The sequence below is a fragment of the Phoca vitulina genome, unplaced genomic scaffold (genome assembly GCF_004348235.1).
Source record: "Phoca vitulina isolate PV1807 unplaced genomic scaffold, GSC_HSeal_1.0 scaffold12, whole genome shotgun sequence".
Lineage (NCBI taxonomy): Eukaryota > Metazoa > Chordata > Mammalia > Carnivora > Phocidae > Phoca > Phoca vitulina.
This window is the reverse complement of record NW_022589715.1, coordinates 39,939,452-39,952,537: the sequence shown is the minus strand read 5'-3', so window position 1 is coordinate 39,952,537 and position 13,086 is coordinate 39,939,452. Positions and strand designations below refer to the sequence as shown.

Genomic DNA, 13,086 nt, shown 5'->3' with positions numbered 1-13,086 from the left:
GCTGCCTTTCCTTGACTGCAGACAAGAGCTAGGAACCATGTTTCCCTGACTCTCTTGCAGCTAGAGCCTCAAAGGTGATGGAGGTTTCATCCATCAGAGGTCCACATGTGAAATTTGAACTTGAAACTGATCTAGGTGGAAAGAGAAGCAGCAGAGGTGCCCGAGTCATCCATTTAGCTGGTGTGAGGATCTAGCAGATATCACGTGGCTCTGGAGCCAGCCATCCTTCTGGGACTTCCTGATGCCTGGAGTGCAGTTAGGGTAGCATGTTCATTAATGCAGTGATTTTGGTGACAGCCTCCTGATTTGCAGCAGTTCCCCCCATGGACTTGTCACACAAAAAATTGTCCAAGACTTAGCAGTGGAGATTAGGGGGTGTCTTTCAGGGAAGTTCTGGGTATTGTCGAGGGGTAGCTTTCAGGAATTTTCTGATTCTATACAGATGTGCACCTTTGATTTTCTACTAACTAGACTATTTTACAACTCTAAGGTAGAAATTTACTTGTAGTAAACTAAAGAAATGCAAATACTTCTTGTTCATAGCAAAGCAAATTACTTTTTTTCTGGTAGATAGAGAATTGACTTTTGCCCTAAAGAAAATGTAATCCCAAACATTTTTTTTTTTAATTGCTCTAAAACTACACTAATATGGGGGCCCCTAGTCATATGTGGTTATTGAGCACTCGCAGTGTGGCAAGTTTGAATTGAGACATGTTGTAAGTGTAAAATACATGCCAGAATTTAAAGCCTCAATATAAAATATGTAAAATAGCTCGCTTTTTCTATTAATCGTTTGTATGGATCATATATTGAAATAATAGCTTGGATATATTGAACTAAAAAAAATTGTCAAAATGAATTTCACCTTTTTTACTCTTATATGGCTCCTAGAAGATGCTCATATTATAGCTGTTGGACAGTCCTGCCCTATAGAATTTCAATCAAGTTCACCTCTATTAGCCAGATGAGTTCAGCATCCCTGCTTGTATGTATGTATATATACACCTGGGTCTACATATGTATGAGTCTCTAAATTTTCTTTTGAGCCAGATAGAACCTGGAAGATGTTCTGTCATTAATGAATGCATTGAATAGAAATCTTTGATACAAGTTGTTTTATATTTGCAGAGAATCTCAGTTTTAACATTTTACTCTTTAACAACCAATTCTACAGAGTTGCTCCAACAGGCCCAATCTAAATATGTTCTTCCAGCCTGCCTAGTGATTTTGTAAGGACCGAATTCCCTTCTAAAAGAGCTAAGGTGGTTTTCTGACCTGCTACAGCACCCTGATACAATAGCTAAATATGGAGTGTGTACTAGGTTCTGCATTTTACTCCATTTCATCTTCAGTAACAACTCGGAGACAGGCAATGTACTCTCCATTTTACAAATGGAGGCACTGAGAGTTGAAGAAACTTGCCCCACATGGCCAGTGGGGAAGTGGTAGCTGATTCGCACTCAAGCAGAATTGACCCCAAAGTCCACCTCCATACCACTGTGCCACTCTCTTGTCTTTCCCCTCCATAAAACAGAAAGGAGAGGGTATCTGTCACTTGGCTGACCCGACAATGGTGGTCTGACAGCGAAGCCAGAGGCTTAGGTCATGCCCTCACTACTTCTGCCTCTTCTACTCCCAGGCCCTTTGATCCAGTTGTCTCGTTTTCGGAATCCTGGGGAGCTCTTCCAGACTCTCCCAGCTGAGGAGATGGAATGACATGCCCTTTCCCCCTGCAGCAGAGCAGTAACTCCAACAGGTTTTACTAGTGGAATTGCACTAGAAGTATGTGACTTTGACCATCACAGAGCTTGCTTAAGAGGCTCTCCACCATCCTTGGCAAAGACAGAACAATTACACAGTAATAACTGCTATTAAGGGCTTACTGTGTATGGGATGTTGCACCGGGCAATTTCTATACATTCTCTTTAAATCATTCAGTAACTCAGTACGGTAAGGGCTAACCCCCTTTTAAAGAGGAGTAATCTGGGTTCAGGTTAATTATGGAAGTCCTGGGATTCCCTTGAAAATCACTGAACTCTTCTCTGTTCATGGGCTACAGAGGACAGAAATTTTCGACATTACAGTTGATACTTAAACAATGCTGGGGGGGGGGGGTTAGGGGTGCCAACCCTCTACACAGTTGGAAATCCACGTATGACTTTGGACTCCCCCAAAACTAATCCCCACTATTGACCAGAAGGAAGACTTACTGATTACAGGAAGAGTTGATTAACACATATTTTGTATGTTAGATTATATACTATATATTTTTAAGATTATATTTGAGAGAGAGAGAGCATGAGCTGGGGGAGGGGGAGAGGGAGAAGCAGACTCCCCTGCTGAGCAGGGAGCCCCATGCAGGCTCAATTCCAGGACACCCCCACCCCCCCCATCGTGACCTCAGCTGAAGGCAACCACTTAAGTGACTGAGCCACCCAGGTGCCCTTGATTATATACTATATTCTTAAAATAAGCTAGAAATTTTATTAAAATACATTTACAATACTGTGCTATACAAAATCCTCATATAAGTGGACCTATGCAGTTCAAATTCACGTTGTTCAAGGGTCAACTATATAGTAAAATACCATTAAAAAGCTTATATCAATAATGAAAAAGTCTATGGTATTATTTGTTTACATGTACCTGAATAAGAAACATGCTTAAGAAAGGAGAATAACAAAAATATTACGTACTCTCCTTCCATTATTAATGCTAGTTTAAAAGCTTGAAATGGGCAGGCAACTCAGTATTTTCCAGCATGCACCACGTTTGCTTTTGATTCATTAGCTGTCTCTTCTTACTGTCTGCTTTCTTGCTATGGTCTACATTTTACACCAGTGCTGCAGAGATATCCAAAAGGATTATTCTGCCCCACTTCAGACCCAGGAAATAGAACTGGTATGAATTATTAATAGTGTTGGCTTTCTAGTGCTTTAATTCCACCTCTTTTTTTCAAGAAGGATATTAGTTAAATGGAATTTTTCTTATCATGCCAGGAGCTTACTACATTTTGTAGGAAACACTAAACGACTTGAGTAATAGAAGAGACAGTCCTATGTTGATTTCTCCTTGTACTTATGATGGATTCTCCATCCATTCCACTCCCTATATCCTTGTCAGTGATAGGTTAATAGGGCAATTTTTACACTGGGCTCTTGAGAGCCCTTGGGTTTCCCCAGAGGTGCTCCAGGTAGAGTTGGGAAACAGGCCTGAGGGGGAGGTTCTGCACCTCACCCCCAACCATTCCCTTGCTTCAGAGAAGCACTTCACTTCTACAAGAATCAGGCTTTCATGCAAGATTATGTTGGGAGAAAGGACTCTTCTTTTTAAAAAGCTTAAAAATCCTGACTACAACTATGACAGCAGGTGTGTGTTTGTACATCTTTGGAATACTAAGAACAATGTCTAAAGACTTTTGGATATCTGAGGATATACAACCAACTGTGCCCTGAACTTAAATGGCGGCAGGTCATGTGACCGGGTTTGCAGGATGGACTTGGCCCTCCGGGGCTGTTCTAATAGTCACTCTGTGTTCTGGGTGAAGTCAGTTACCATGCTTTCTTATATAATGAGTAAACCTAAAATGACAAGAATTGTAATAACATTCGGGGGCTGGCAAAAATAGGTGAACAGATTCCACAAATAAACTTGGTTCACATGCTTACATCCAGGTTATTAGGTCAGACCCACAGACCTCCAGCTTCCTCTAAGAGGATGAATATAGTCATTACTCATGTTATTTCATAGGGACTGCCATGAATTTTTTCATTTCTCTGTAATAAGAGCAACTCTTTTTTTACCTTTCAAAGTGTGGAAAAAATGGGAGTGTTTTGTTTCATGTGAGATAAAATCAGAGTTAAAAGGTTGTGCCCAGGGCTCCCTTCTGCGTGTGGACTGTGGAGCACCCTAAAAATGCCCGCTTTTCTCATGCATGGAAGCTATAGACTGGAAGGCAGGCAGGTGACAAAGATGCATTCATTCAGTATGTATCGTATTTATTGAGTGCCCATTGTCATCAGGCATCACGCGAGATGTTGGGGAGGCGATAGTGAGTCAGACTCCTACTCTGCCTTCTTAGAATTTGCATTCTAATGTGGAGGAGGCACGTAGTGAACACATCAAGCATTACATAAACATAGCAATTACAGAATGTGATCATTCCCATGATGCACACCATCGTGGGGGGCAGGGTCCTTTTTAGATAGGGGCAGTCAGCAAAGGGTCTCTAGGAGGGTAGAAACCTGAGTGCATTTTAAAAGGCCACAGCTGGCCTCTTTGCTGGTTGCTGAGGCCATAAATGTGTGGCATTTACTATACTTGAGAGCTAAATGTGTGCCATCTGCACCGAAGAATCAGCGTGCCGTGGAAACCCTGAGGGGACCCATAGTTGGTCCCTGCCTGGGCAGGAATGAAAAAACACAACGCAGTTAATTTATTAAATGAATACATTTTTCCTCCGTCATCTAACATTTATCAGCACTGTGTTTTATTCATTTTCTTTTATGCAAAGATGGCATGAAGAATACTTAACATACAAGCAATATCATTGTCTTTTGCCATTCCACACAAAAATTATTCTTACAACTATGTATAATCCTCATCAAACATGTAAGAGATGCATCTATAATGAAATTTCCTCTTATATTACTTTATTGTTAAGGACAACATGATTTTGGTAAAAAGAAACACTATAGAAATTAGTTTCATTTTCACAAACTCTACATACAACATTTAAAATATATTAGAGTGAAGGGAGAACACGATCATCAAGTAACAGGACTCCTGTTAATAGAATTTTCCACTTTACATCTTATCCTTCCATTTTTATTTGTTGAGCCTTCTTATTTTTTGTTGTTTTTTTTTAAGCCTATCAGTGGATATTTTTTAAAAATACCTGAAAGATATACACATACAAAGCAGACTGAAATTTACAGCAGAAAGTTAGACTTCAGTGTCACTCAAGCAAATGTAATTCACTCATCCATCCAACCATCCATTCAGTATTTATTGAGTCTACTAACCTAATAGATAAAATATGCTGGAGCCTGAGCCATGTATGCTGGCCCCCTTGCTGGGTGAACACTGTTCATGATTCTTTCTTTACATACTAAGGCAATTCTCTCGAAGCCACAGAAATAGCCGAAATGTGGCTTGATAGCCTACAGTAAAGAGTAATTTGCAATTATCCAACCAAGGTGATAAAAATGGATTAACAGGGCGCCTGGGTGGCTCAGTTGGTTAAGCGACTGCCTTCAGCTCAGGTCATGATCCCAGGATCCTGGGATCGAGTCCCGCATCGGGCTCCCTGCTCTGCGGGGAGCCTGCTTCTCCCTCTCCCACTCCCCCTGCTTGTGTTCCCTCTCTCGCTGTGTCTCTCTCTGTCAAATAAATCTTTAAAAAAAAAAAAAATGGATTAACAGAACAAATCCCGGAGAACTACATAGGGTGCTTTACCTAGGAACCCCAAAGGAAAGAAAACTATTCTAAGGAACTTCAGTAAGGCATCTGATTACAATGAAGACATTACTAGTTTCCCTAGGTACCCGTTTAGAAATATGACCATTAAAAAGCATCTTGTTCAAAATAGCAAGAAAAATAGAACATATTTAAGTATTATCAGGAATCAAGTAAACTACAAAATTTTGATGAGGAACATAAAGACTTGAACAAAAGCAGGGAAAATTGTTACTCTTGATGACAAGATTAAATGTTAGAATGCCAGTTCTTTCGGAATTATTTTAAGATTTAAAAGGGGATTTGAAGGGATTAGACAAAATTATGCTAAAATCTAGTAGACCTCTAGATAGACAAGGACAATTAGAATTATTAGTTTATGGGGTGGGAAAGTGTAGGGATTGCTGAGCATTAATATATATTCTAAGGGTATAAGAATTAATATAGTTTGATGCTGGTTTAGGGATTAACCAAAGGTATCAATGGAGTTAAAAAGAATGTCTAGAAAAATATTCAGGCATACACACAGATTTAATCTATGATTATAGTTGTTCTGGGGAAAATGTCTATGCATTCAAAATTAAGACCTCTTTTTCATATCATGCAATCACATAATTCCAGATGGATTAAAGATTTAAATATAAAGGATAAAGCCATACTTTTAGTTAAAGATGTTACATTTGGAACATATGCATTTACTTCTGCTCCCACCTAAACCCCACTTAAGTGTGAGCAAAATTGATTTTTTTTAAAAGGTTTAAACACCCACAAGAACAAAGAATGGGAGAGAAAGCTACAAAACTTTGAAAGACAGGGCAACGAAACTTTGGAAATTAGAAAGCAGAAGAGCTAGTGGTCACGCTGACCTGAATGGTAAGGGTCCAGTGGGGGAAGCAGAGAAATGGCCCTTTTAACACAGTGGAAACCCCCCAAGGCTCAGGCCACTGGAAGGGGGCAGAAAGGTGGGGTCAAAAATACAAGGATTTAAGATTTGTTTAATAAGCTATTCTCTCTCACCCCTACACTTCGGAGTAGCTTCCCTGCCCACCTAGGTGGAAGCCGGAGTTTCATGCTCTAGAGATGGTCTCCTAGGCACAGCTGAAAACAGGTGTTCAGTTAAAGTTACACAGTGAATATTGAGGCCTTACCCTTCTTCCCAAAACACACAGAGCCAAATTGATAGACTGTAGGTGGGACACTGGACACACCTTCCCTAGAGGTCTGCCCAGTCCAAGAGAAGAAATACAAAGATACCAAAATTGGAGGCTGCCCCATGAAATGGTTTATTCACCTCCCTCTAGTAAACCTAAGACCACAGCTCTGCCTCTGGCTAAAGAGAAGTCCATTCCAGATTGGCGGATGGGGAGTCCTGCCTTCCATTGTTCACTCTAGGAAACATCGACTGAATTGTTAACTCTGCCCCTAAGATGGGATGGATGTCCCTATGGAGAAGCCTTTGGCCCAAGCACTGATCCTTGGCCCCACTGGTCCCACTATGCTTGTAGGACAGGTGTCTAAGAAAGCACAGTGCAGTGCAGGCAGGCAGGCGTGTATTCTGCTTCTGGCCACCTGGTCACCCTCAACTGCTCTCCCTGCTCATCATCAAGAACTTCCATAGCAATTATTAACACCTTTTCACTCTAATTCCTCAACCCTACCTTACCTCCCTTAATTCTTAGTGAATTACTGTACCTCTTACTTTACTAAGAAAATGGAGGTTATCTTATGGCAATACCTCTTCACATCCAAGTTGCTCTCATTTTTTTGACTCCTTCTCTTCTGTACAGAGATGTGTCCTCATTTCTAAACCTAATGCGTCTACTTACTGATCCTGTTTGTTCCAGCCTGCCCTGGAGCCTTGTCCCACCAATTACTACTTCTTTGTCTTGCATCTTCAATTCATTCCCTCTGCCCACTTGTGAGAATATGTGCAGTAGTACTGAGATGTGCCACTCAGACTCCCTTTCAGGACTGAAGGACTTATTCTCCAGATGCTGGGAGTGCTGGTGGAAGGTGGCCCCAGGCATCAGCCCACTTTAGGAGTTGCCTCAGCAGAAGGAAGTCACCACACTAACTGTCACATCTCCTTCTCTGGGCAGCTCTTCTCTAATGACTCGCTCATGGGGGGGATATAAAGACCCTACCCTCTCACTGTAAATTGGGACAACGCTGAAGGGTCTTCCCAGCTTCAGAGTTCCTCATGTGTCGGCTGAGGTCTTCAATGAAACTGCATCTCACCCAACTTCTCCTTCATTCCAATCCTGTCTACTTTCCTTGCCTCCCACAGTTCTTGAACCTGAGAGCATCCCTAGGAACTAGTCTCCATCGCAGAGTCTGTATCCCAGACTCCCCTCTCTATGACAGCAAGACTGTAAGTCATGGACACTTAAAAATTTGATAAGTGGTACCAAATTGCCCTTTTGAAAGGCTGTACAAATTTGCATTCCCATCAACAATCCAGAAAAGTGCTTTTCCCACACCTTAACTGTCACTATTAGATATTATCAAATTTTCAAATATTTGCCATTCCCTAAGTAACAGATGGTGTCTCATTCTTGCTTGATTTGTATTTTTAAAATTATGAGTAAGAGTGAGAATATTTGCACATATTTACTGGCCGTTTGTATTTCTTTCCCTTTCATCTGTTGTTTATGTTCTTTGACCATTTTTTTTTATTAGATGGCTATCTTTTATGTATTGATTTTTAAGTGTTCTTAGTATAGTAAGAAACCTGCAAGTAAGTTTTCCAGTTTGCTGTTTGTTTTGGCTTTGCTTAAGACATTTTTTGACCATTCAAAAGTTTTACATTTTTAATTAGTTAACATTATCAATTTTTTCCCTAATGCTTCTTGGTTTCCTGCCATGCTTAAATTGGCATTCCTATTCTAACATTTGGAAATTTCTCTAGTATTTAAAACTTAGCTTCAATGCCACTGCTATCACAAAGATGTCCCTGAGTACCTTGTCTAGAAATTAACCCCATCCAATTCCTTTCCCTTTATATTAAAATCACATTGCTCATCACATTCTGAATTATAGTTATTTTTATCATTCTCCAAACTCTTCCATTAGATTGTGAGTTACTGAGGGAGGAAACCTCCTTTTAGATATCCGTGTATGCATTCCAGTATCAAGGATATGCTTTGCATACAGTGCTACTTAAATATTTATTGAATCGAAATGAATTAACAGGTACTGTTTGATTATGTGGTTCTTAACTAATACCCTTCGTGAAACAAAGAGGTGAAATTACAGCACTTTAGCTAGGACTCCTAGATCTGCCATCTCCAGACCTGAGCCACACCTGTAAAGTGCTGACTGCAGGAGCAGCACATGAGTGAAGTCTTAGGGCTTGCAAAGTGACAGGTGACCAGAACACTCCTAGGTAAGTAGGCAGGTCAGGCAGGATGGTTCCTAGCAACAGGGGTTCCATGCTTGGGGCCATGGAGCAAAGTGGCCCTCCACTTTACACACAGTGTAAAGACAGCTGAATTCCCTAACAGCACAACCATTCTGCCCCTACCAGTGGCATAGATTTCTCCTTGGCCATACTTCTGGCTGATGAAGTTCTTAATGGTGTTGAAGACCAGCTACAAGTAGGTAGTCAGGCTCTCAACTAGCTACATACATTAAGTTATCATCCTAGGTGGATTAGTCATTGCCAACTCATGGAGCCATTAGTACTGGTCCTAGATTCACTGGTTCCAATTGCTCTCCTTGCATTCTCTCTTGAGCCCATTTAAATACAGCTTTCACTCCACCAAAACTGTTCTTAGCGAGGTCATCAGTGACTAGCGTGTTGCCAATGCAATGGTTCTCAGTCCTCACCTTACTTGACCTGCCAGCTGCAGGGACCCTGTTGATCCCTCCTTGCTCCTGGAGGGCTGCATCTGACTCCTGGGACAGGATGCCCTTGCAGCTTTTCTGGATGCTGCTGCTTTTCTTTGCTGGTTCTTCCTCTGCTTCCTGGGCTCTGAACTTTGTGGTGCTCTAACCTAAAGTACAATCCTCAGAACTCTTCCCTTTTGTATATTCATTTTCTTGGTGATGCCATTCAATCTTATGACTTTCAGTACTGGCCACCTGCAGACAAATTCTGACTTTATCTCCTCCAGCCAAAGATCCAACTGCCTGTACAACATCTCATGTAGATGTCTACTAGTTATCTCAGTCAACATTCCAAAATTGAACTTCTGATCTCTCCCCCACCCCCAATCTGCTCTTCTCACAGTCTCTCCACTTCAGTCAATCACGACCACAACCAAGTAGTTTTTCACCAATAACTCTAGTGTCATCCTTCAGTTCTCTTTTCCTCACACCATGTCCAATCTGTCAGCAAATCTATTGATTATACCTTCAAAACACATCTCCAGAATCTGACCATTTGTCACCCCCACCACTGTTACTACCCTGAGCAAATTACGTAACTCTTCTGCTCTCTATGGACTATAATGTACGGGTTAATGTGTGGATCAGAGTTAAGAGTCTATGTAAAGAGCTCAGCACAATGCTGAGCAAACAGTGCTCAATACATTTTCACTTTTATTATTTCTGGTCTGTTTCAGAGAAGATTTCAAGGAGATAGGGCTAGTAAAATTGAAGCCGTTGGCTCCGTTTTATAATAACTGAATTTTCTTGTTCAACACATGCAATTTCAACTTTTAAGATTTTAACTGAATTGAAGAAAGTAAGATGTGTTACTGGGCTTAGCTTCTAAGGAGGAGAAACATGAAATTTTACCTTACCCCAAACTGTCATAAGAGCCAAAGAAAGGGTTAAATATTACAATGGCAATTTGAGTCATTGGAATTTTCTAGCCTGAGTAAGAGTAATTTTCAGCTAATCAGATGACTTCAGCCTAGAAAATATTTGTAATTCAAGGTTATATAAGATTGTTACTTACTATATGACGCAGTTGAGTGTGGAACTAGCTTCGCATTGAAAGAACTTTGGGGATATGAGCAAACTTGCCGACTATTTCTACAGCAACGGCTGGGTAGCAGCCATCGCTTGTATAAAACTGCCTCATATTGTTTACCTGTTGTCCCACTTAATCTGTCATCTGTTGCAACTAATTGTTAATAGGTAGAAAAAGTCTGGAAAAATCTTTAACAGTAATATCTCAAATGTCAACAATATTAAAATATGCCTGAATTGTATAGGAAGCATCTCAGAGAAGTACCCAAAGGCATAAATTAGACACATATATTTTGCTAATAAAGAAAAACCAATGCACTACAGAAGCAGAAATAGTTTCAGAGCATTTAACTTGTCCCTTTAATGTAGTCACTTTGATAATGTATGTAGTAAGAAATGGTTTTTTTGAATAGATAACAAAATGTTCATCTAATTGCATTTTAATGTTTGTGGAAAATCACATTCTTTATACATTTTTTTCATTTTTTTCTTTTAGTCTGCACAAATTGTGTGTGTGTGTGTGTGAGATCTACCATGTGCTGGATAATGAGAAAAAACTGATGAATTATTATTACTTATCTTTTTGTAAAAATATAATCCTTTTACATATGAGAGCTAGGTTATAATGGCTTTGGATGTTTTAAGAGGGGGGAAAAAAATAACCCCAATATGAAATCATCAGTTTATTGTGCTTAATTTGCTATTAGCTTTTCTTTGTCCATATTTAATTATGTATTAAACTTCGATATATACATGATGTATACAATGTAACAAAATTTTGTTTCACATTAGATGCAAAAGTTACAGTAAACTCCCATTGGGACCTGGGGTAGGATCATTTTAGCTAGCCCATATACACGTCGTATGCTAATTTTTACTTATTTTTTGTAGGATGTCCTGATATACATGTTATATGCTAATTTTTGTTTATTTTTTGTAGGATGTCCTGGCTGAGCAAAGTTGGAAGTCCTAGTTCTCGCATTGACCGCACAAACTTTTCTAATGAGAAAACCATCTCTAAACTTGAATACTCAAATTTTAGTATTCGATACTAATAGAAGAGCAATAAAAATTTTAATGCTTATATTGCACAACAAATACTAGATCTTAAGTCTATGTATTAGAATATTAGTAGCAGAGTAAGTTAAAAAAGGAACTTCCTGTTCTGAAAGCTACAACAGAATATCTGTTACTAAAAATGTCTGACACTGAAATAGTTTTACTCAACTATGTTTTTAAAAAGTAAAAACTTAGCATTATAAAGTAAATGTCATTACAAAACATTTAATATGAATATTAAACTTGTCTAATGGAATCCTTAAGTCTAATGAATGTTCTAGCAAACATGCTACTTGGCTAGGCATAAAATAAAGCTAACCATTTAAAAATTAAAAATCATTGTTGTCTGAAATGAATTCTAAAACCTTCTGCATAATAATTTGTTATTGAAGTTGAGTAATTTGTTTAATATAAAGACCCAATAGTTAGATATAAATGTATGATGATTAGTATAACCATAAAATCATATCAATAAAGAATTAATTTTTTAAATCCTGGTTGAGCCATGATTCAGTATTTAGGTTAGTACTTAATGCTTCCTATGAACTGTACTGTTCTGTACAGTGAGCAAGTGGGTGATGGAACTGATAAGAACTCACAGTTATAGTACAATGAGCAGCAAGATTTATGTCAACAACTATCTACAATGGCTATCCTATTAACCAGAAAAGGAACTGAGAGTCTAAATAAATCATACTATCCCCTAACCTTGACCTATCATTTGGGGATTTTCACATGTAAGTGGTAATTAATTAAGCAAGAGAGTATTTTAAGGGGAAGGTTCATTTCTATACCATAGAATTATACTATCAAAAAAGGAAGATCTTTAACTCCAAATACTGGGGAGTTTCAAATGTTGTAGGTATATACATGCATATATCCTTCAAGGATTTCCAATTTTTATAACAATGGCATCCATCATGAAAACAAAATTTTACATTAAATACATGAAGTGAAAAAGCACAACTAGTATGATTGAAATGGGCATGGAGGTCCCTGGATCCCTGCACACTTGGTCTCACTTGCTCTCCTGCATCTTGTCTGCCTTGCACAATTTCACATCCCCTAGGAATACACGTTAGAAACCACCATTCTACCTATGGAACCAATCTCCACTGCTCCTCTCCACAGCAAGGAGAAAGACTGCAGGCCTCTCTCCTTCACCTGCTGCAAGATTAGAACTGAGAAAAGGAAATGAAGTGGGGCTGACATTGTTCCTTTGAAAGGTTAACTCTATGGATAATGGTAATATTGGTATCAAATATACGTAGGACAACACAACATCAGCGACTGACAAAGGTATTTTTTAAACTTTCCAAAAACACTTAAAGGAATAAAGAACTTTCCTGTTATTCTAACGTCATCATGTTGAGCATTATAAGTGTTAGATATCATACAGGAGACTCTATCGTGATACTCCTTTGAATTTTGGTCTCCTTTTATTTCCCTACTCCTGGTTGAAGGAAGAGAGAAAAGCCTTTGTTTTCCCTAAGCTCAGGGAAGGCTTTGGTGCTAGTCTCCTGAAGACAACTTCTCTTCCGAGGTTTTATTTTAAAGAGGGCATGATGCTATGAGTTGAGGACAGAGATAAACTCTAGACCTTTAGCAGGTAAAAGAGAAGCAGAAGTGGCAAGAGCCACGGGAAGAAGGAGA

At 39.3% G+C, this 13,086-nt stretch overlaps 1 protein-coding gene across 3 annotated transcripts in view; it reads left to right on the top strand.

Moving 5' to 3' along the window:
- The window catches only part of ACYP2 (acylphosphatase 2), a 161,674-nt gene extending 149,905 nt beyond the window's left edge, over positions 1–11,769 (top strand). For all 3 annotated transcript variants that reach the window (XM_032410983.1, XM_032410984.1, XM_032410985.1), the window contains exon 4: positions 11,315–11,769. In XM_032410983.1, coding sequence (XP_032266874.1) covers positions 11,315–11,429 — 115 coding nt within the window. In that variant the 3' untranslated portion in view covers positions 11,430–11,769. The remainder of the gene's footprint in view (positions 1–11,314) is intronic.
- Positions 11,770–13,086: the final 1,317 nt, after the last annotated feature.